The 16,502-nt window shown below is 48.0% G+C and overlaps 1 protein-coding gene across 4 annotated transcripts in view; it reads left to right on the plus strand.

Annotated features, from left to right (window-relative positions):
* The window catches only part of LOC122560264 (rho GTPase-activating protein 39), a 207,307-nt gene that overhangs the window by 159,982 nt on the left and 30,823 nt on the right, over positions 1-16,502 (plus strand). For all 4 annotated transcript variants that reach the window (XM_043710784.2, XM_087994754.1, XM_043710785.2 and 1 more), the window contains exon 3: positions 9,938-11,261. In XM_043710784.2, the coding sequence (XP_043566719.1) occupies positions 9,938-11,261 (1,324 nt within the window). The remainder of the gene's footprint in view (positions 1-9,937; positions 11,262-16,502) is intronic.

Here is a 16,502-nt window from a genome sequence, read left to right on the forward strand (position 1 = left end):
GAAGTGCTGGCAAATGGGACTAGATTAATTTCGAATATCTGGTCGGCATGGACGAGTTGGGCAGAAGGGTCTGTTTCCGCGCTGTACATCTCTATGACTGTAAGTAAGGAGACCAAAACTGTGTGCAGTATTGACTAATGCCTTGCACATTTGTCACGTCGGCCGACAGAGACTCTTTATGGATCATGTGAAAGGAGTAAAGAGGTGGTGAGGCTTAAGGAGGGAATCCCTGAGTTTTGAGCCAAGGCCAACGTGATTCTGAGTCCACGGGGCCAGGTTTGGCAGGCAGCAGAGGTTTGTCCATCGAGACAGAGAATTGTGCAAAGGAAAGCACTGGGGTTAAGTGCCTGGGTTCGGAACCACGCTGTCACGCTGGGAGTTTTGCGCTTTGGCACAATGATCCTCCGACTGATTAAGGAAATGATTCGAAAGGAATTGGAGCTTGCATTACCTCGGGGGATGGAACTGCAGGATCTTTGTTTAAATTGAGGAATGAAGTCATTTGAAAGCCAAAGTAAATAGTTTTTTATTCCCCATTTGGAAACTAACTTCAAAAGTTGTTTGGAGTTTGGATTGTTTCTCCCTGAGCAATTAGGCCCCCACCTCCACCCTCCACTTGAGAAAGGAGCAGGAATGGTGAAAGTTCACTGGTGGAGGCACAGTTTATCCTTTATCATAGCTTCAGATCCATTTCATTTAATCAAAAGGAATGTAGTCCTTATTTAGGGGAAGGGAGAAAAGGCACATGGTGAACTCGTTGCCTGAGGGAAGAGCAAACGGGAGGAGGCAGGCAGCAGCAGGCACTTGACATGTGGGCACAGGTCAGCAATGAGGCTCCCGGCTCCCGACAACACGCTCCCACAATTTCAGTTTCAGACTGGAATGGAGAGCAACTTTGATCCATTTGAAGCTTTTCAGACTCAGGAAAGGACAAGAGGTTTGTGTGAGAGCCATCAGCCTTTTAAGGAGACTGTCCTCAGTTCATGGTAATTATAAAAAGCTGCAGGATGTTTAATTTTGTTATTCTCTCCCCACCCCTTCCCTTCATATAACAGTTAGTGGATGTGTGGCCGGAGTCAGTTTTCTAATTCACAAACGTGTGTGTGTGTGTGTGTGTGTGTGTGTGTGTGTGTGTGTGTGTGTGTGTGTGTGTGTGTGTGTGTGTGTGTGTGTGTGTCTGTGTGTGAGAATGGAGGTGTGTGTCTGTGTGTGAACAGGGGTGTGTGTGAAAGCGGGTGTGTGTGAGAGAGAGCGGGTGCGTGTGTCTGTGTGTGAGAACGGGGGGGGTGTGTGAGAGAGTGCGGGTGTGTGTGTCTGTGAGAGCAGGTGTGTGTGTGAGCGGGTGTGTGTGAGAGAGCAGGCGGGTGTGTGTGTGTGTGAGAGCACGGGTATTGTGTGTGTGTGAGAGAGAGCGGGTGTGTGTGTGAGTGAGTGGGTGTGTGTGTCTGTGTATGAGAGCCGGTGTGTGTGTCTGTGTATGAGAGCGGGGGTGTGTGTGTGTGAGAGCGGGGGTGTTTGTATGTGAGAGCGGGTGTGTGTGTCTGTTTGTGTGAGCGGGTGTGTGTGTCTGTGTGTGTGTGTGAGAACAGGGTGTGTGTGAGAGAACGGGGGTGTGTGTGTCTGTGTGTGAGAGCGGGTGTGTGTGTGTCTGTGTGTGAGCGGGTACGTGTGTCTGTGTGTGAGCGGGTACGTGTGTCTGTGTGTGAGAGCGGCTGTGTGTGTCTGTGTGTGAGAGCGGGTGTGTGTGTCTATGTGTGAGAACGGGGGTGTGTGTCTGTGTGTGAGAGCGGGTGTGTGTGTGAGAGAGAGTGGGGGTGTGTGTGTGAGAGAGTGCGGGTGTGTGTGTGTGAGAGAGCAGATGTGTGTGTGAGTGAGCGTGAGTGTGTGTGTGTGAGTGAGCGTGTGTGTCTGTGTGTGAGTGAGCGTGTGTGTGTGTGTGAGTGAGCGGGTGTGTGTGTATGAGAGCACGGGTGTGTGTGTGTGAGAGAGCGGGCGGGTGTGTGCGCGAGCGGGGGTGTGTGTGAGCGTGTGTGTGTGTGTGTGTGTGTGAGAGAGAGAGAGTGTGTGTGTGTGTGAGGCCACATTACCAAAAGGATGTGGACGCTTTGGAGAGGGTGCAGAGAAGGTTTATGAGGATGTTGCCTGGTATGGAAGGTGCTAGCTATGAAGACAGGTTGAGTAGGTTAGGTTTATTTTCATTAGAAAAAAGGAGATTGAGGGGGGACCTGATTAAGATTTACAAAATCATGAAGGGTATAGACAGGATGGATAGAGACAAGCTTTTTCCCAGGGTAAAGGATGCAATAATAAGAGGTCACGATAACAAAGTGAGAGGTGGAAAGTTTAAGGGGAATACACGCGGCAAGTACTTCACACAGAGGGTGGTGGGAGTTTGGAACGCATTGCCAGCAGAGGTGGTAAAGGCAGGCACAGTAGATTCATTTAAGATGCGTCTGGACAGATGCACGAGTAGGTGGGGAGCAGAGGGACACAGATACTTAGGAATTGGCCGACAGGTTTAGACAGTACATTTGGATCAGCTCAGGCTTGGAGGGCCGAAGGGCCTGTTCCTGGGCTGTAAATTTTCTTTGTTCTTTGAGAGCGTGTGTGTGTGTGTACTGGGATCGCTGGGTATCCATGTAATCAGTGAAAGTGGGGGAATTACACGAATACAGTTGCTTTCTGGTGCAAGGGCTAACAAAATGATTTCATTTACCAGCCGACAATGCAAGATACACTCTGTCACAGACTTGCGTAGCAATCCTGTTAGGTAATCGTGTCCCAGCAGCCCCCTCTTCTCTCCCCCCCTCCAATGCTGTGCACTTTTTCCCAGGAAATATTCCATCCCAATGTGTTGGAAACGTGTGCGGTTTTATCGGAGCGGCTGTATTTCTGAGGAAGGATCAGTTTCCTCCAGTGTGTTAGGGAAGGTAATGGATGGACTAGTGAGCGAATTTGTAGACTGTACCCTGACCAGATCACCTGTGTGATGAGTTAGCCTTGGCAACGTGTTTCTAGGTAACTTGCTCAAACACACACACACCCCAAACATCCCCCACCCGCTCTGCTTTCAGTCTGTGTAGTGAAACTTTTATCCTTTGATCTTCACTGGAAAGGGCCTTAGTTTGTGTTTGTTGCACATGAATGGAGTTAAACTGGGCTATGATGCTTTTCTCATTCCCTCAGCAGTTGGCGTCTAGACTCGCACAGAGGGAATGAGCACTTGGGTCAAGTGCAAGCAAAGCCATTTTCCAGCATAAACTGGTGTGATCAAGCCCATCTTCCTCTGTAGTTGCTCACCCAGTTGACGATGTGGGGAGCGGCGAATTTTATCGTGCTAGACGTTAACAATACTCCAGTTTTGCTGGAAGGCTTCCTGTAATTCTTCCAGCTGTAATTGAAGAAGAGTATCAATTAGTTCCTCATTCCTCAGCTGTTTCTCTTAAAGCTTCGAAACAGTTGGTGTGAGGCATCCGCTGGTCAGAGTTCAGCATGGTCACCCCTGCCCCTAACTCTCACCTCGTTCACTGTGCTCTTCAATCCCCCCCGTCTTCTTTTCCTCCTCTTCCCACCCGTCGCCCCAAACCAGTGGTCTATTGGAGTTTGCACCAATCCGCATGTCCACGCTCTGAGCCTTGGCTGTAGAATATTCAGACATAATCCCCACTCACAGCCTATGCCAGAGCTGCAGATTTAATCCATCCAGGGTTCAGATACAATTAGAAATTTTTAAAAATCTATTTATTCCCGAGATGAGGGTGTTGCTGGCTGGGCCAGCATTTCTTGCCCATCTGAAATTACCCAGAGGGCAGTTAAGAGTCAACCACATTGCAGTCACATATAGGCCAGGTAAGGATGGCTGATTTCCTTCCCTAAAGGACATTAGTGAACCAGATGGGGCTTTCTGACAATCAACAATGGATTCATGGTCACCACTAGTTTCTTAATTCCAGATATTTATTGAATTCAAATTCCACCATCTGCCGTGGCAGGAATCGAACCTGGATCCCCAGTACATAACCTGGGTCTCTGGATTAACAGTCCGACAATAATATGACTAGATCATCGCCTCTCCTTGGCAATTCAAATAAAGAGATTTTTTTTCAAAAAGCAAAGTGTATAACCCAGCTCCTTCAAATATAATTTATATGTGACCGCAACAAAAATGTTCTGGGAGTGCTCAGTGGGCTGAGTCAGAGACATACAACAAGAAAACAGATCCTTCGGTCCAATTCCTCCTTGCTGACTAAGTTTCCCAAACTAAACTAGTCCCCTTTGCCTGCATTAGGTCCATAATCCTCTAAAACCTTCCTATTTGTGTATCTGTCCAAATGTCTTAGAAATGTTGAAACTGGACTTGCATCTACCACTGGCTCTGCTTTACGGTTCTTTTAGCTAAATGTGAGTAGCGCTGACCTGACTCTTGTCGTGAGGTTCAAAGAGTTCTCTCATCGTACCTTACCAAACCCACCTCATGAATTGCCTACCATGCCCCTCTTGTGTGGACCCCTTTGTCTGATTCTGCCCCATCTTACCGCTCAGCACATTCCTGGAACAAGCTGCTACTCAGCAGATATCCCTGAATTCACCAGCATCCCTTGCACCCGTGCCATTTTAATAGCCCATTGTGTGCCCAGCCAACCACAGTCAGTCTGGAGTGGCCCTGCATGGTTTCTGATGTTTGCCCTGACGTGGCAGATGGGGAGGGGGGGCGGTGGCTGGGAGCTGGGGGGGTGGGCTGGGGGGGGCAGGAGGGGCAGGCGGGGGGGTGGAGTGGAAATTGGCATCCTGATTTTGTAGGCAGGGTCCTGTAGAACTTGCTGGACAGGTCATTGCCAACATCGGACTTACTCTTCCACCCAGGCCCAGCAGTAGAGGGGGGGATGGACAAAAGACCATGTCATGTAAAGTGAGTTCTTGTCCCATCCAGGCTTTTGACTGCAGCTTCACTGTTTTCAGTTTCGGAACTGTTGATGACAGAACGGAAATGCAGAAATCTTCCAAACATTGCCCATTGCAATTATTCAACTGTTACAGTACTTCCCTGGTTAATCTCAGTCTCACAGTCAGGGGACCGGAATGGGTGGAACAAAAATAAAACGACACCGCTCTTAAATGCAGGGCTCCTGGGAAAAGTGTGTGAGAGTCTGTGCACTTTGCCCTTGGAGAGACACGCACCAAGATATGAAAGCGTTTAATACTCTACACAGCTCCCAGTTGCACACACAGGAAATGGACGCTTTTGCGAAGGGATTTTTTTTTGTTTGACCCACCTCATTGATTATGGCCTTTCGTGAGGAGACCACTCCAGCTTTGATCGCTGTGGTTTTGATGACATTTTGAACAGCTTTGGGTTTATTACGTTTTTGGTTTTGGTAACTTGCAATTCTGCTCCTTGTTTTGTAATGGAAAGTATTTGGTATTTGCTTTTAGTTTAGGGTTGGAAGAATGAGATCCCTTTGGGAGCATCCAAACTCACTAAGCAGCTGATAGAATGTGAGTTGGCAGCTAGTGGAATGCAGTGTGACCTGTCCATATCACGTTTTACCATGTGTTGAGAGTGTTGATTGAAAACTCAAATTGTTGCCAATCTGAGTCTTTGGAACAAGTACTTGTAAAAAGAGTTAACTACAATATAGAATATTCCTGCACTGAGTATTGCATTAATTATGTCTTTAAAGCATCCAATAATGGCTGCCTTGCTCCACCTTGTGACGTGGATAGTCAGGAGAGAGACAGAGCAAGGATGAAAGGAATGTGTCTGATTGGAAGAATAGTACAAATAGTGTTTGCTAGAAATCTGCACAGGGACTTCAACAGCTGATTTGATTTGATTTATTGTTGTTATATGTACCGGTATACAGTGAAAAGTGTTGTTTTGCATGCTGTAAAGGCAGATCATATCATTTAAAGTGCATCAGGGTAGTAGAACAGAGTGCAGAATGCAGTGTTACAGCCGCAGAGGAGGTGCAGAGAGAGAGATCAGAATTAACATTTGAGAGATCTATTTTAAAGTCTGATAACAGCGGGGAAGGAGTTGCTCTTGAACCTGTACGTATGTGCATTCAGCCTTTTATATCTCCTGCCCAATGGAAGAGGTTGGAAGAGAGTATAGCCAGGGTGGGAGGGGTATTTGATTATATTGGTCGCTCTCCCGAGACAGCGGGAGGTGTAGATGGAGCCAATGGATGGAAGGCTGGTTTGCGTGATGGACTGTGTCCATGACTCTCTGTAGTTTCTTGTCCTGGGGAGAGCAGTTGGCCATATTGTTCACCATGTGATAATAACTTGGATGAAGCAAACAGCCAATTTAAGATTGTCTATCAGACTTAGAACAGGAGCCATTTGCACGCATTGGAAACTGTGTTTATCAACACAGAGGGCTCTGTTCTTTGCAGACAAAACGAATGTACAGCAACAGCCATTCTGTGGCTCATCCTGAGAAGTATTCTATCATCAATCAGAGTGAAGCTGCCTGGTTTAAATTTAAACAGAGCTTGGCAATTAACTATCAATCATCAAATAACTGGAGCTTCCTTCATGGTAACACCTCTATGAATCAAGAGTCCACTTGCCAACAAATCAGCACTCTCTTCTTGTACAAAATAAAACATTGTTTCCTTTATCTTGACATTATCGCAAATGTCTTGATGAGATGGAAAGCTTTCGACAAAACATGACCTTTTTTGGCTGTGTTAAAGGTGCACTTCCTTGGAAGAAACACAAGAAATGATTGAAAGGTTAAAACATGAGGATGACTGCATTGACTTGGCTTGGTTTCACTACTTGAGGGATGATTGGATAAAGGTGTTGGTAACAATGAGGTGATTAAGGAACTATTTGCTGTGGTGGGAGAATCAAAATCAAGAGGGCATCATCTTGAAGTGAGAGCAAGGCCAAGGAGGAGGGAATGTTGCCATGGTTCCAAACTCGGTGCAGTGAAATGTACTGAGGTAGATGGGCCTCTCTGTTCTTACTGGCACCAATCCAGTCTGGGCTGTTTTTGCAGAGTGCAGGCTTAGAATTCTTCACACAATCAGGTACAGATCTGATCGCTGGTTAGTTTGAGAGTTGAAACATTTGTGTGCTTCATAAAGGGTGTGATGAGAGTAGCATTTACTGTACAAGGGCATACGAACAAGGAACAAGACTAGGCCACAGCCTGCCCTTCAAACCTGCTCTGCTATTCAGTAAGATCATGTTTGATCTGATTTTAACCTCACCTTAATGTTCCTGCGTACCCCTGAACTTCCGTTTTCCCCCCCCGGTAATCTAGAATCTATCTACCTCAGCCTTGAAACCAAATATGGAAAGATTCTGCCTTTTGAGGAAGGGAGTTCCAAAGACTGATTATGAAGAGAATGGATAAGATAGAAGCAGGGAGATTGTGTCTATTGGCGGGTGAAACTAGGACTAGCGAGCATAGCCTCCAAATAAGGGGGGAGCAGATTAAGGACTGAGTTCAGGAGGAACTTCTTCACCCAGAGGATTGTGAATCTGTGGGATTTGCTACCCAGTGAAGTAGTTGAGGCTACTTTGTTGAATGTTTTTAAGGCAAAGATAGATTTTTGAACAGTGATGGAATTAAGGATTACAGTGAGAGGGCGGGTAAGTGGAGCTGAGGCCATGCAAAGATCAGCCATGATCTTCTTGAATGGTGGAGCAGGCTTGAAGGGGCCAGATGGCCTAATCCTGCTCCTGGTTCTTACCTTCTAACAACCCTCTGAATGAAAAAAATGTATCCTCTCACTGTCTTAAATGGGCAACTTCTTATTTCTAAATAATGACCAACTCTGTTAGTGAGGGGAAGGGAGAATAAATTGAAGAGGGTCACCATATTATTTGAGAGAGTGCAAAGGTGCAACTAAGTACAGGTGAGGCAACTAAAGGCCATGGTGTACATGTATTGTCTCAAAGATGCAAATGATTCAGAGTCTAATGATTAGTGGATTCTGGGCATGTGGCAGTGAGTTGAGACTGTTAAAATAGAGTTGAAGACATTTTGAGGTGATTTGTTTTTCCAGTCTCAAGAATGACGATGAGCCACTCTCAGTTAAGATAGTTACTGAAACTTATAAAGTGATCCCTGGTTTTATCTTTATTCTGCCCTGTTTTAATGTCTGTCTGATAATACATCCTCACTCCTTCCATCCTGTCCTCCTGCTCCTCTCCAGTTTATAGAGTCATGACCCTTCAGTCCAACACATCCTTCCGACCAAGTTTCCCAAACAAAACTAGCCCCACTTGCCTGCATTTGCCCCGCATGCCTCTAAACCTTTCCTATTTATGTACCTGTCCAAATGTACTTCCAATGTTGTAACTGTACCTGCATCTTCCACTTCCCCTAGCAGTCCATTCCACATATGAACCACTCTGTGTGAAAAGGTTGCCACTTGTGTCATTTTTAAATCTTCCTATGCCCCCTGGTTTTTAATCATTCCACCACAAGGACTCCACTTGAAACCCTCACTTCCTCTGAGATACTCCCGCAATCCCACCCCTTTACTCATGTCTTTGGTCACCTGTTTCATTAACTTGAAAGGGTTCAGAAAAGATTTACAAGAATGTTGCCAGGGTCAAAGCATTTGAACTATGGGGAGAGGCTGAACAGGCTGGGACTGTTTTCCCAGGAGTGTCAGAGCCTGAGGGGTGACCTTATAGAGGTTTATAAAATCATGAGGGGCATGGATAGGATAAATACACAAGGTCTTTTCCCTGGGGTGGGGGAGTCCAGAATTAGAGGGCATAGGTTTAGGGTGAGAGGGGAAAGATATAAAAGAGATCTAAGGGGCAACTATTTCTCACAGAGGGTGGTACGTGTATGGAATGAGCTGCCAGAGGAAGTGGTGGAGGCTGGTACAATTGCAACATTTAAAAGGCACCTGAATGGGTATATGAATAGGAAGGGTTTAGAGGGATATGGGCCAGGTGTTGGCAAATGAGACTAGATTAGATTGGGATATCTGGTCGGCATGGATGAGTTGGACTGAAGGGTCTGTTTCCCGTGCTGAACACCTCCATGAATTTATCTCGACACCTGTTATGATTTGCCTTTGAAGTACTTAGCTGCATTTCCGTACCCTGGGTATAAACAAATGTTGTTGTTGCACCAAGGTTCTGCCCGTGATCTGGATAAATGAGGAGTAGCTGCCGGTGATTGGTGCATACTCCCAGAACGTGGAGCATGCACTAGACCCTATGGAGTCTGAGCCTGACAGCAAGTTGTAGTGGATTTATCATTTGTTTGAACAAACTGCAGGGTTAAATTATTTGCTGTCTTCCCTCTTAGCTCCAGTAGCCTGGAGCAAAGTGACCTTTCCCTCCCCAGCCTGTCACATGGTTTCAGGCCTCTTGCTTCGGATGAGACAATCAAGTGTGGACTTGACCCTGGCCTACTGCAACGCATGTTAACTAAATTCCTCTTTCTCCCACACGTAACAGCCAGCAGAGACTGATGACCGACACACCGTGCCCAAGCTTTGTAAGCGTCGAGCTAAAAGTGCAGTCGTGGGGCAGAGAGCAGCTTCTATTTCTTAAGGAGAGATAGATAGGCAAGTGAAGAAGCAGTTTGTTAATGGTTATGGCGCGTTAACTCACGAAAGCAAGTGACGCGTCAGAATGGTCCGGTTTCTTCAGTGTCGCTGGTGGGACAAAGAGGCATTGGGCCACTTACTAATTCCAGAGTTTCTATTTATATCTTTTTTGCATTTGAATGTGGAGTACTGCTTCAAATGAATCAACACTAGTCAAACGGTCCGATGTTCACTTCCTGTGCGGTGTTGGCAGGTTGCTGTTTGTGATTTGGATCAGCTGCACTCCGGTACAATTGTTAACTGTGTGTATTTTGATTTTAAGGTTCTGTTCCGGGGGGGGTGTTTTTAACGCTCAGCGATGTGGATTGTGTGATGCTAAATGTGACCTTTGTCATCTTCCTCAGGTCCAACTCCCCGTGGCAGCCTTCCCCAGGCACCAAGGCAGCGATGCTGGTGAAGGTCGACAGCGGAACGAGCTCCGTCTCTACCCAGCAGCAGAGCTCCCCTCCGGTCACCGGCCAGAGAGCCGTCCAGCCAAGCAAGGCCGTGGGTCAGGCCCAGCAGCCAGGCTGTTTCCCGCTGGGCAGTAAAACAGCGGCGTGCCCCCTCGAACCCAAGCCCTCCCTGCATCTGAAGAAGACAGAGAACGGCGGCTTCTGCCTCGTTTTGACCAGTGTCCCCCCGTGCCAGGCTTCCCAGAAGGCTCAACCGGGCCCAGCCAGGCCTCTGTCCCCGAAGTGTGCCTCCTCGGCCCCCATTTACGACGAGCCCCCCATCGAGTCGCCCATTTACGACGAGCCCCCCATGGAGGTGGACCAAGGGTGCGGGCCCGGTGCCGAATCTGGTGCTCACCGGGCCGGAGCGGGCCAGACCTCTGACAGGGGGCCTCAGGTGACCAAGCTGCTCCAGGGCCCCAGTTACCAGCAGCAGCTCGTCGCCAGACATGCCAGGAAGCCATCCAGTACGGAGTACAGCCCGGCTGGGAGGGAGTACATCAAGCAGATGGTGAACATTGACCCGTCCTTGAAGCAGGCAGCCCCCTCCTCCTCCGACTGCGACAGCGCAGGCCGACTCCCAGCGGTGGCCCCTTTCCTGGCCAAGGATAGCAACAGGCAGCCGTGGAAGGCCCTGGATGTGAACTCAGTGAAGGGTGGCGAGCTGCACAGTCGCCAGAGCAGCGTGCAGTCTCAGGAGTACCCCACCTCTGTGGTCAGCCACCAGGACTCGGGCTACTCCACCGGCCCCTCGCCCAGCCTCAGGAGGAGGAAAGGGAGGAAGACGATGGCGGGCCAGGCCAGGCCGGGCTCTCTGGGCAGCAGCAGCGAGCTCAACGTTCTGAATGAGAAGCTGATGGCGGAGATGCGGGCGGTGGTGGGTCGGACAGCGACCGCAGGGGTCCGGGGGAGCCGGTCCAGCCTGAACGCCGACTTGGCCGAGAGCTGCATTCTGGCCGACATCCACAAGATCCGGCTGCAGTCTGAGGGCCGTCACCTCAGGCAGTACGCCGCCCGTGGCTCCAAGGAAGACATTGTGGCCAGCAACCGGTCGCTGCACAAGTTGGGGGCGGACATGCGAGCCTCGGTCGACAGCGAGTTGTCCACGCGGCAGGAAGTTGTCCGTCAGAAAAGGACATTTGAAAAGGTGGACTTTTCCAGCCATTCGTTGGAAAGAAGCTTGACGAGTCAGATTAGTCTGTCTCTGCCGAGTCCCGTTCGGAACCAGCCACAGGTAGGGGACGACCAACTCTCTGCTTTTTATGTAATGTTGGCAGGTCGTTGTTTAATGTGTTTCCAGTGAGAAGGTGTTGCATGGGTCAAGCCACTGTTGGAGATGGAGGTGATGGCCTAGTGGTATTATCACGAGACTCCTCCATCGAGAGTCATAGAGTCCCACAGCATGGAGACAGGTCCTTTGGCCCAAACTGGTCCGTGCTGACCCCAAAATGGCTAACCCCATTTCCCTGCACTTGGCCCATCTCCTTCTAAACTTTTCCTATCCATGTATTATTTGTCCAAATGCCTTTTAAATGTTGTTAATGTACCCGCCTCAACCACTTCCGCTGGGAGCTCATTCCATATGCGTACCACCTTCTGTGTAAAATAAGTTGCCCCTCAGGTTCCCTTTTATTCCTTCCCCTCTAACCTTAAACTGATGCCCTCTGGTCCTCAATTCCCCAACCCTGGGAAATGGACTGAGTGCATGAGTGCCTGCCATGCCTTTCGTGATCTTATACACTTCTATAAGGTGTATAAGGGGCGGCACGGTGGCTCAGTGGTTAGCGCTGCTGCTTCACAGCACCAGGGACCTGGGTTCAATTCCCACCTCGGAGAACTGGCTGTGTGGAGTCTGCACATTCTCCCTGTGTCTGCGTGGGTTTCCTCCGGGTGCTCCGGTTTCCTCCCATAGTCCAAAGATGTGCAGGTCAGGTGAATTGGCCATGCTAAATTGCCCGTAGTGATAGGTGCATTAGTCAGGAGTAAATGTAGGGGAACGGGTCTGGGTGGGTTGCTCTTCGGAGGGTTGGTGTGGACTTGTTGGGTCGAAGGGCCTGTTTCCATACTGTAGGGAATCGAATCTAATCAAGGTCCTCCTCCATGTCCTGTGCTCTAACCTCTCCCTATAACTCAGACCCTCGAGTCCTGGCAACATCCTTGGAAATTTTTTCTGCACTCTTTCCGGTTTAATAACGTCCTTCCTATAACAAGGTGACCAGAACGGAACACAGTACTCTAAGTGCAGCGTCACCAACGTCCTGTACAACTGCAACATAACTTCCCAACTGCTACACTCAGTGCCCTGACTGATGAAGGCCTGTGTGCCAAAAGCCTTCTTCACCACCCTGTCGATCTTTGACTCCACTTTCAGATAACCATGCACCTGAACTCCAAGGTCGCTCTGTTCCACCCTACCATTCACCATGAAACTCCTACCTTGATTTGACTTTTCAAAATGTAACCCCTCACATTATCTGTATTAAACCCTATTTGCCATTTCTTGACCCACTTGCCCAGCTGATCAAGGTCCTGCTGCAGTTTCTGCTGCCAATCATGTTCTGGGACCTGGGCTGAAATCCTGCCATGGTGGAATTTTAATCCAGTAACAAATAAGGAATTAAGACTTATCAGTTGTAAGGGAAAAAAAAGCCATTTGGTTCACTAATGGTCAAGTTCCTGCTCCTATTTTCTATGTTTCTAGGAGAGGGATACCAGAGTAGTGAGCTAGTCTGGCCTACATGTAACTTGAGACCCACAGTAAAGAGCTTAACTCCTAACAATGGGCCATAGAGATGGGCATTAAGTACTGATCAGGCCACTGCTGCCCACATCCCAGAAATTGATTTTTTTTAAATGCAAAGTTGGCTCCATCACTACCTCGGGTGGCAGTAAAAGAGCACTCTGCTTCTGCAGTCCAGCCTTACTTACTGTAACCCCTTGGCACTGCTGCCAGTCTGGGGAAAGTGCACAGGAAAACCTCCAGGGGCAGTATATCCTTACCGAGGTGTGGTTGCCAGAACCAAATGTACACCTGGGATCTCACCAGAGGTTGTTGGAATTGAAATTAAGCTCTCACAAAGAACTTGGAGATACTGATGTTTCTGCCATGGAAGCAAAGGAGCTACCTGCTGGTTACAATGATGAGGCGATTAAGGGGCCTTCTGGTACAGTGGTAGTGTCCCATCCTCTGGGCCAGGAGGTCAGGGTTCGTGTCCCAGCGGAGTTTGCGTAATACTGTTTCTCACCACATTACCGCGAAATGTTATGGTCTGTAATTAAACTGTTCATTTCTTTGCATCCTCTGACCTCTTGGGGGTAATGGGCTGAAGAACTGCCTCATCTCTCAATGTTTTGTCATCTCTGAACAGGTGGATTATAAAACACCTTTAGATGAGGCGGTTTTTCAACACATACCAAGGGCTTTTGAGGGTGTGGAGGAATGGATGGTCCTTGCTGTCAGCAATATAACTTCTCAACAGATAATTCTACATGTTTCCAATACATGTTCGGTGGTAAACTACCTCAAACGATTCGGCTAACTGTATACTCATGGGTACCACACTCACTCATTCATTACCTGTGCTGTAAATCACGACATATTCCAGAGACCCTGAACTGGTTGCTGCTGTCTGGACATCAAGCTAAAACCTGAACTGTGTGACCCTTGACCCCAGTGACCTGCAATAAAAGCTGGAAATGCTCATCAGGTCAGGCAGCGTCTCTGGAGAGGGAACACTCCAAGAATTTTCATCAGACTTGAAGACCATCAGAAAGATTGTGGGCCTGAGACATTAATGCTGTTGCTCTCTCTGCAGATGCTGCCTGACCTGCTGAGTATTTCCAGTATTTTCTATTCCATCTCAGATTTCCAGCATCCAATATTTTCCTTTTGTTTTCGACTGTATATATGGATTGAATGCCCATATCCGTGCTTTGAGTGGCACAGTGGATAGTGTTGCCCCTGAACCTCTAAGTCCGAAGCTCTGGGTTCGAGTCCCATTTCAGAACTTAGTGGCCAGGGAATGTGAATTGATAACTGTAAGACATAGGAGCAGAAATTAGGCCATTCGGCCCATCGAATCTGCACCGGCATTCATTCGTGGCTGATAGGTTTTTAACCCCATTTTCCCGCTTTCTCCCCATAACCTTTGATCCCCTTGGCAATCAAGAACTTATCCATCTCTGTTTTAAATGTACTCAATGACCTGGCCTTTGCAGCCTCTGTCATAATGAATTCCATAGAATCCCCACTCTCTGGCTAAAGTAGTCTCTCCTTACCTCAGTTCTAAAGCGTCTTCCTTTTACTCTAAGGCTGTGCCTTCGGGTCCTCGTCTCTCCTACCAATGGAACATCTTCCTAACAATCCACTCTGTCCAGACCGTTCAGTATTCTGTAAGTTTCAGTCCGCTGCCCCTCATCCTTCTAAACTCCATCAATGATGGTCTCAGAGTCCTCAAACATTCCTCATATGTTAAGCCTTTCATTCCGGGATTATTCTTGTGAACCTCCCCTGGAGGGTCATTGCATCCTTCCTGAGGTATGTATGGGGCCCAAAATTGCTCTCAATGCTCTAAATGTGGTTTGACCAAAAGTCCATGACCAATGTGGCAGTAACATTCTGTAAATCCTTCCGACACCCCCCCCCCCCACAGGGGGCGTGAATGGCCGGAGACATTCCTGGTCAGCAATATGGTGAGCGAAGAGCTGGAGTTTGTACCATTAGCACCCAGAGCACAACGTGTGTGGAAAAAGTACGTTACCATGGCAACCCAGAGTCAGATTGAGCCATTGTACAACACCACTATTCATGCTTTTATTTCTCTGTTTCTAATGAATAACTAAAAGCCGAGATGGTTAAAGAGAATGTGAGAAGGTAATAGCAGGCTTTGAATTCGTTTCTCAGAATTTTAATGATTCAACCTTGGATAAGATGACCTGTTTGTAAGTGTTTGCACTCTCATTCCTGATTTTTTAGATTAGATTACTTACAGTGTGGAAACAAGTCCCAACAAGTCCACACCGACCCTCCGAAGAGCAACCCACCCAGACCCATTCCCCTACATTTACCCCCCTTCACCTAACATTATGGGCAATTTCCCATGGCCAATTCATCTAACCTGCACAATTTTGGACTCTGGGAGGAAACCGGAGCACCCGGAGGAAACCCACGCAGACACGGGGAGAATCCCGAGGCGGGAATCGAACCCGGGTCTCTGGCACTGTGAGGCAGCAGTGCTAGCCACTGTGCCATCCACAACTTTTTTTCAACACTGTTGGCATGTTTCATTTCCTTGATAAAACCAAAATGCTGGTCATAGTTCACAGGATCCACAGGTTCTGCATCTTCATACATAGAGTCCCTCCCTTGTGGAAACAGGCCATTCAGCTCATTGAGCACACACCGACCTTCCAAAGAGCATCCTACCCAGTCCCAACCCCATCCCTGTAACCCTGTATTTCCCATGGCCAATCCTAGCTTGCACATCCCTTGACACTATGGGCATTTTTCAAGTATGGCCAATCCACCCTGACCTGCACATCTTTGGACTGTGGGAGGAAACCGGAGCACCCGGAGGAAACCCACGCAGACACTGGGAGAACGTGCAAACTCCACACAGACAGTCGCCTGAGGCGGGAATCGAACCTGGGCCCCTGGCGCTGTGAGGCAGCCGTGCTAACCACTGAGCCACCGTGTTGCACCATCCACCTTCCAGACTTGCCAGTCCCTTTGTTTAAATGGCTCATATGTAATTTTGGGAATTTGGATGATACCCAATTTCTCCTTTGCTTCACGAATCCTTTGCAGGAAATTTGTTGAGAAATGAAATTTAAGCACAGATGAACATGAATAGATTTCAGTGGAATAAAAAGGGAATTGACTTAGTGTTTGGAAGATGCCATTCTAGGTGGGATCTCAAGAGTATAAATCACCGAAGGCTGAGGAAAAGGTTACCACGGAAAACATAAACCAAGTCCCCACATGTTACATCTCGGGAGATATAATTGAAGAGTAAGAGGTTTGTGCTAAACCTGTAACGAGCCTTGGTTAAACCGCATTTAAATGCTGTGTGCTGATTGCCATATTTTGGAAGAGGCGAAAGTGAGGACTGCAGATGCTGGAGGTTAGAGTCAAGAGTGTAGTGCTGGAAAAGCACAGCAGGTCAGGCAGCATCTGAGGAGCAGGAGAGTCGATGTTTCAGGCAAAAGCCCTTCATCAGGAAAGACTTAGAGGCACCTGAGAGGGTGCAGAGAAAATTTACAGAAGCGATACCAGAAATACAAGGGTATCTGTGTCAAGAAGAGTTTAACTTTTCTATGTCACTTTTTGCTTGAATGAAACAGACTGGGGGAGGGGATGGTGGGTGACCTCAAAAGGCTTTGAAATTGTGAAAAGTCTTGATAGAAGGAATGTTTCCTCTTGTGGGACAGAGTGTAACTGGAGATGGTGTGTCCAAGAAATCCGATAGAGATTTCA

The sequence above is a fragment of the Chiloscyllium plagiosum genome, unplaced genomic scaffold (genome assembly GCF_037043375.1).
Source record: "Chiloscyllium plagiosum isolate Xiang-an unplaced genomic scaffold, Cpla_swu_hap1 HiC_scaffold_15, whole genome shotgun sequence".
NCBI classification, from domain to species: Eukaryota; Metazoa; Chordata; class Chondrichthyes; order Orectolobiformes; family Hemiscylliidae; genus Chiloscyllium; species Chiloscyllium plagiosum.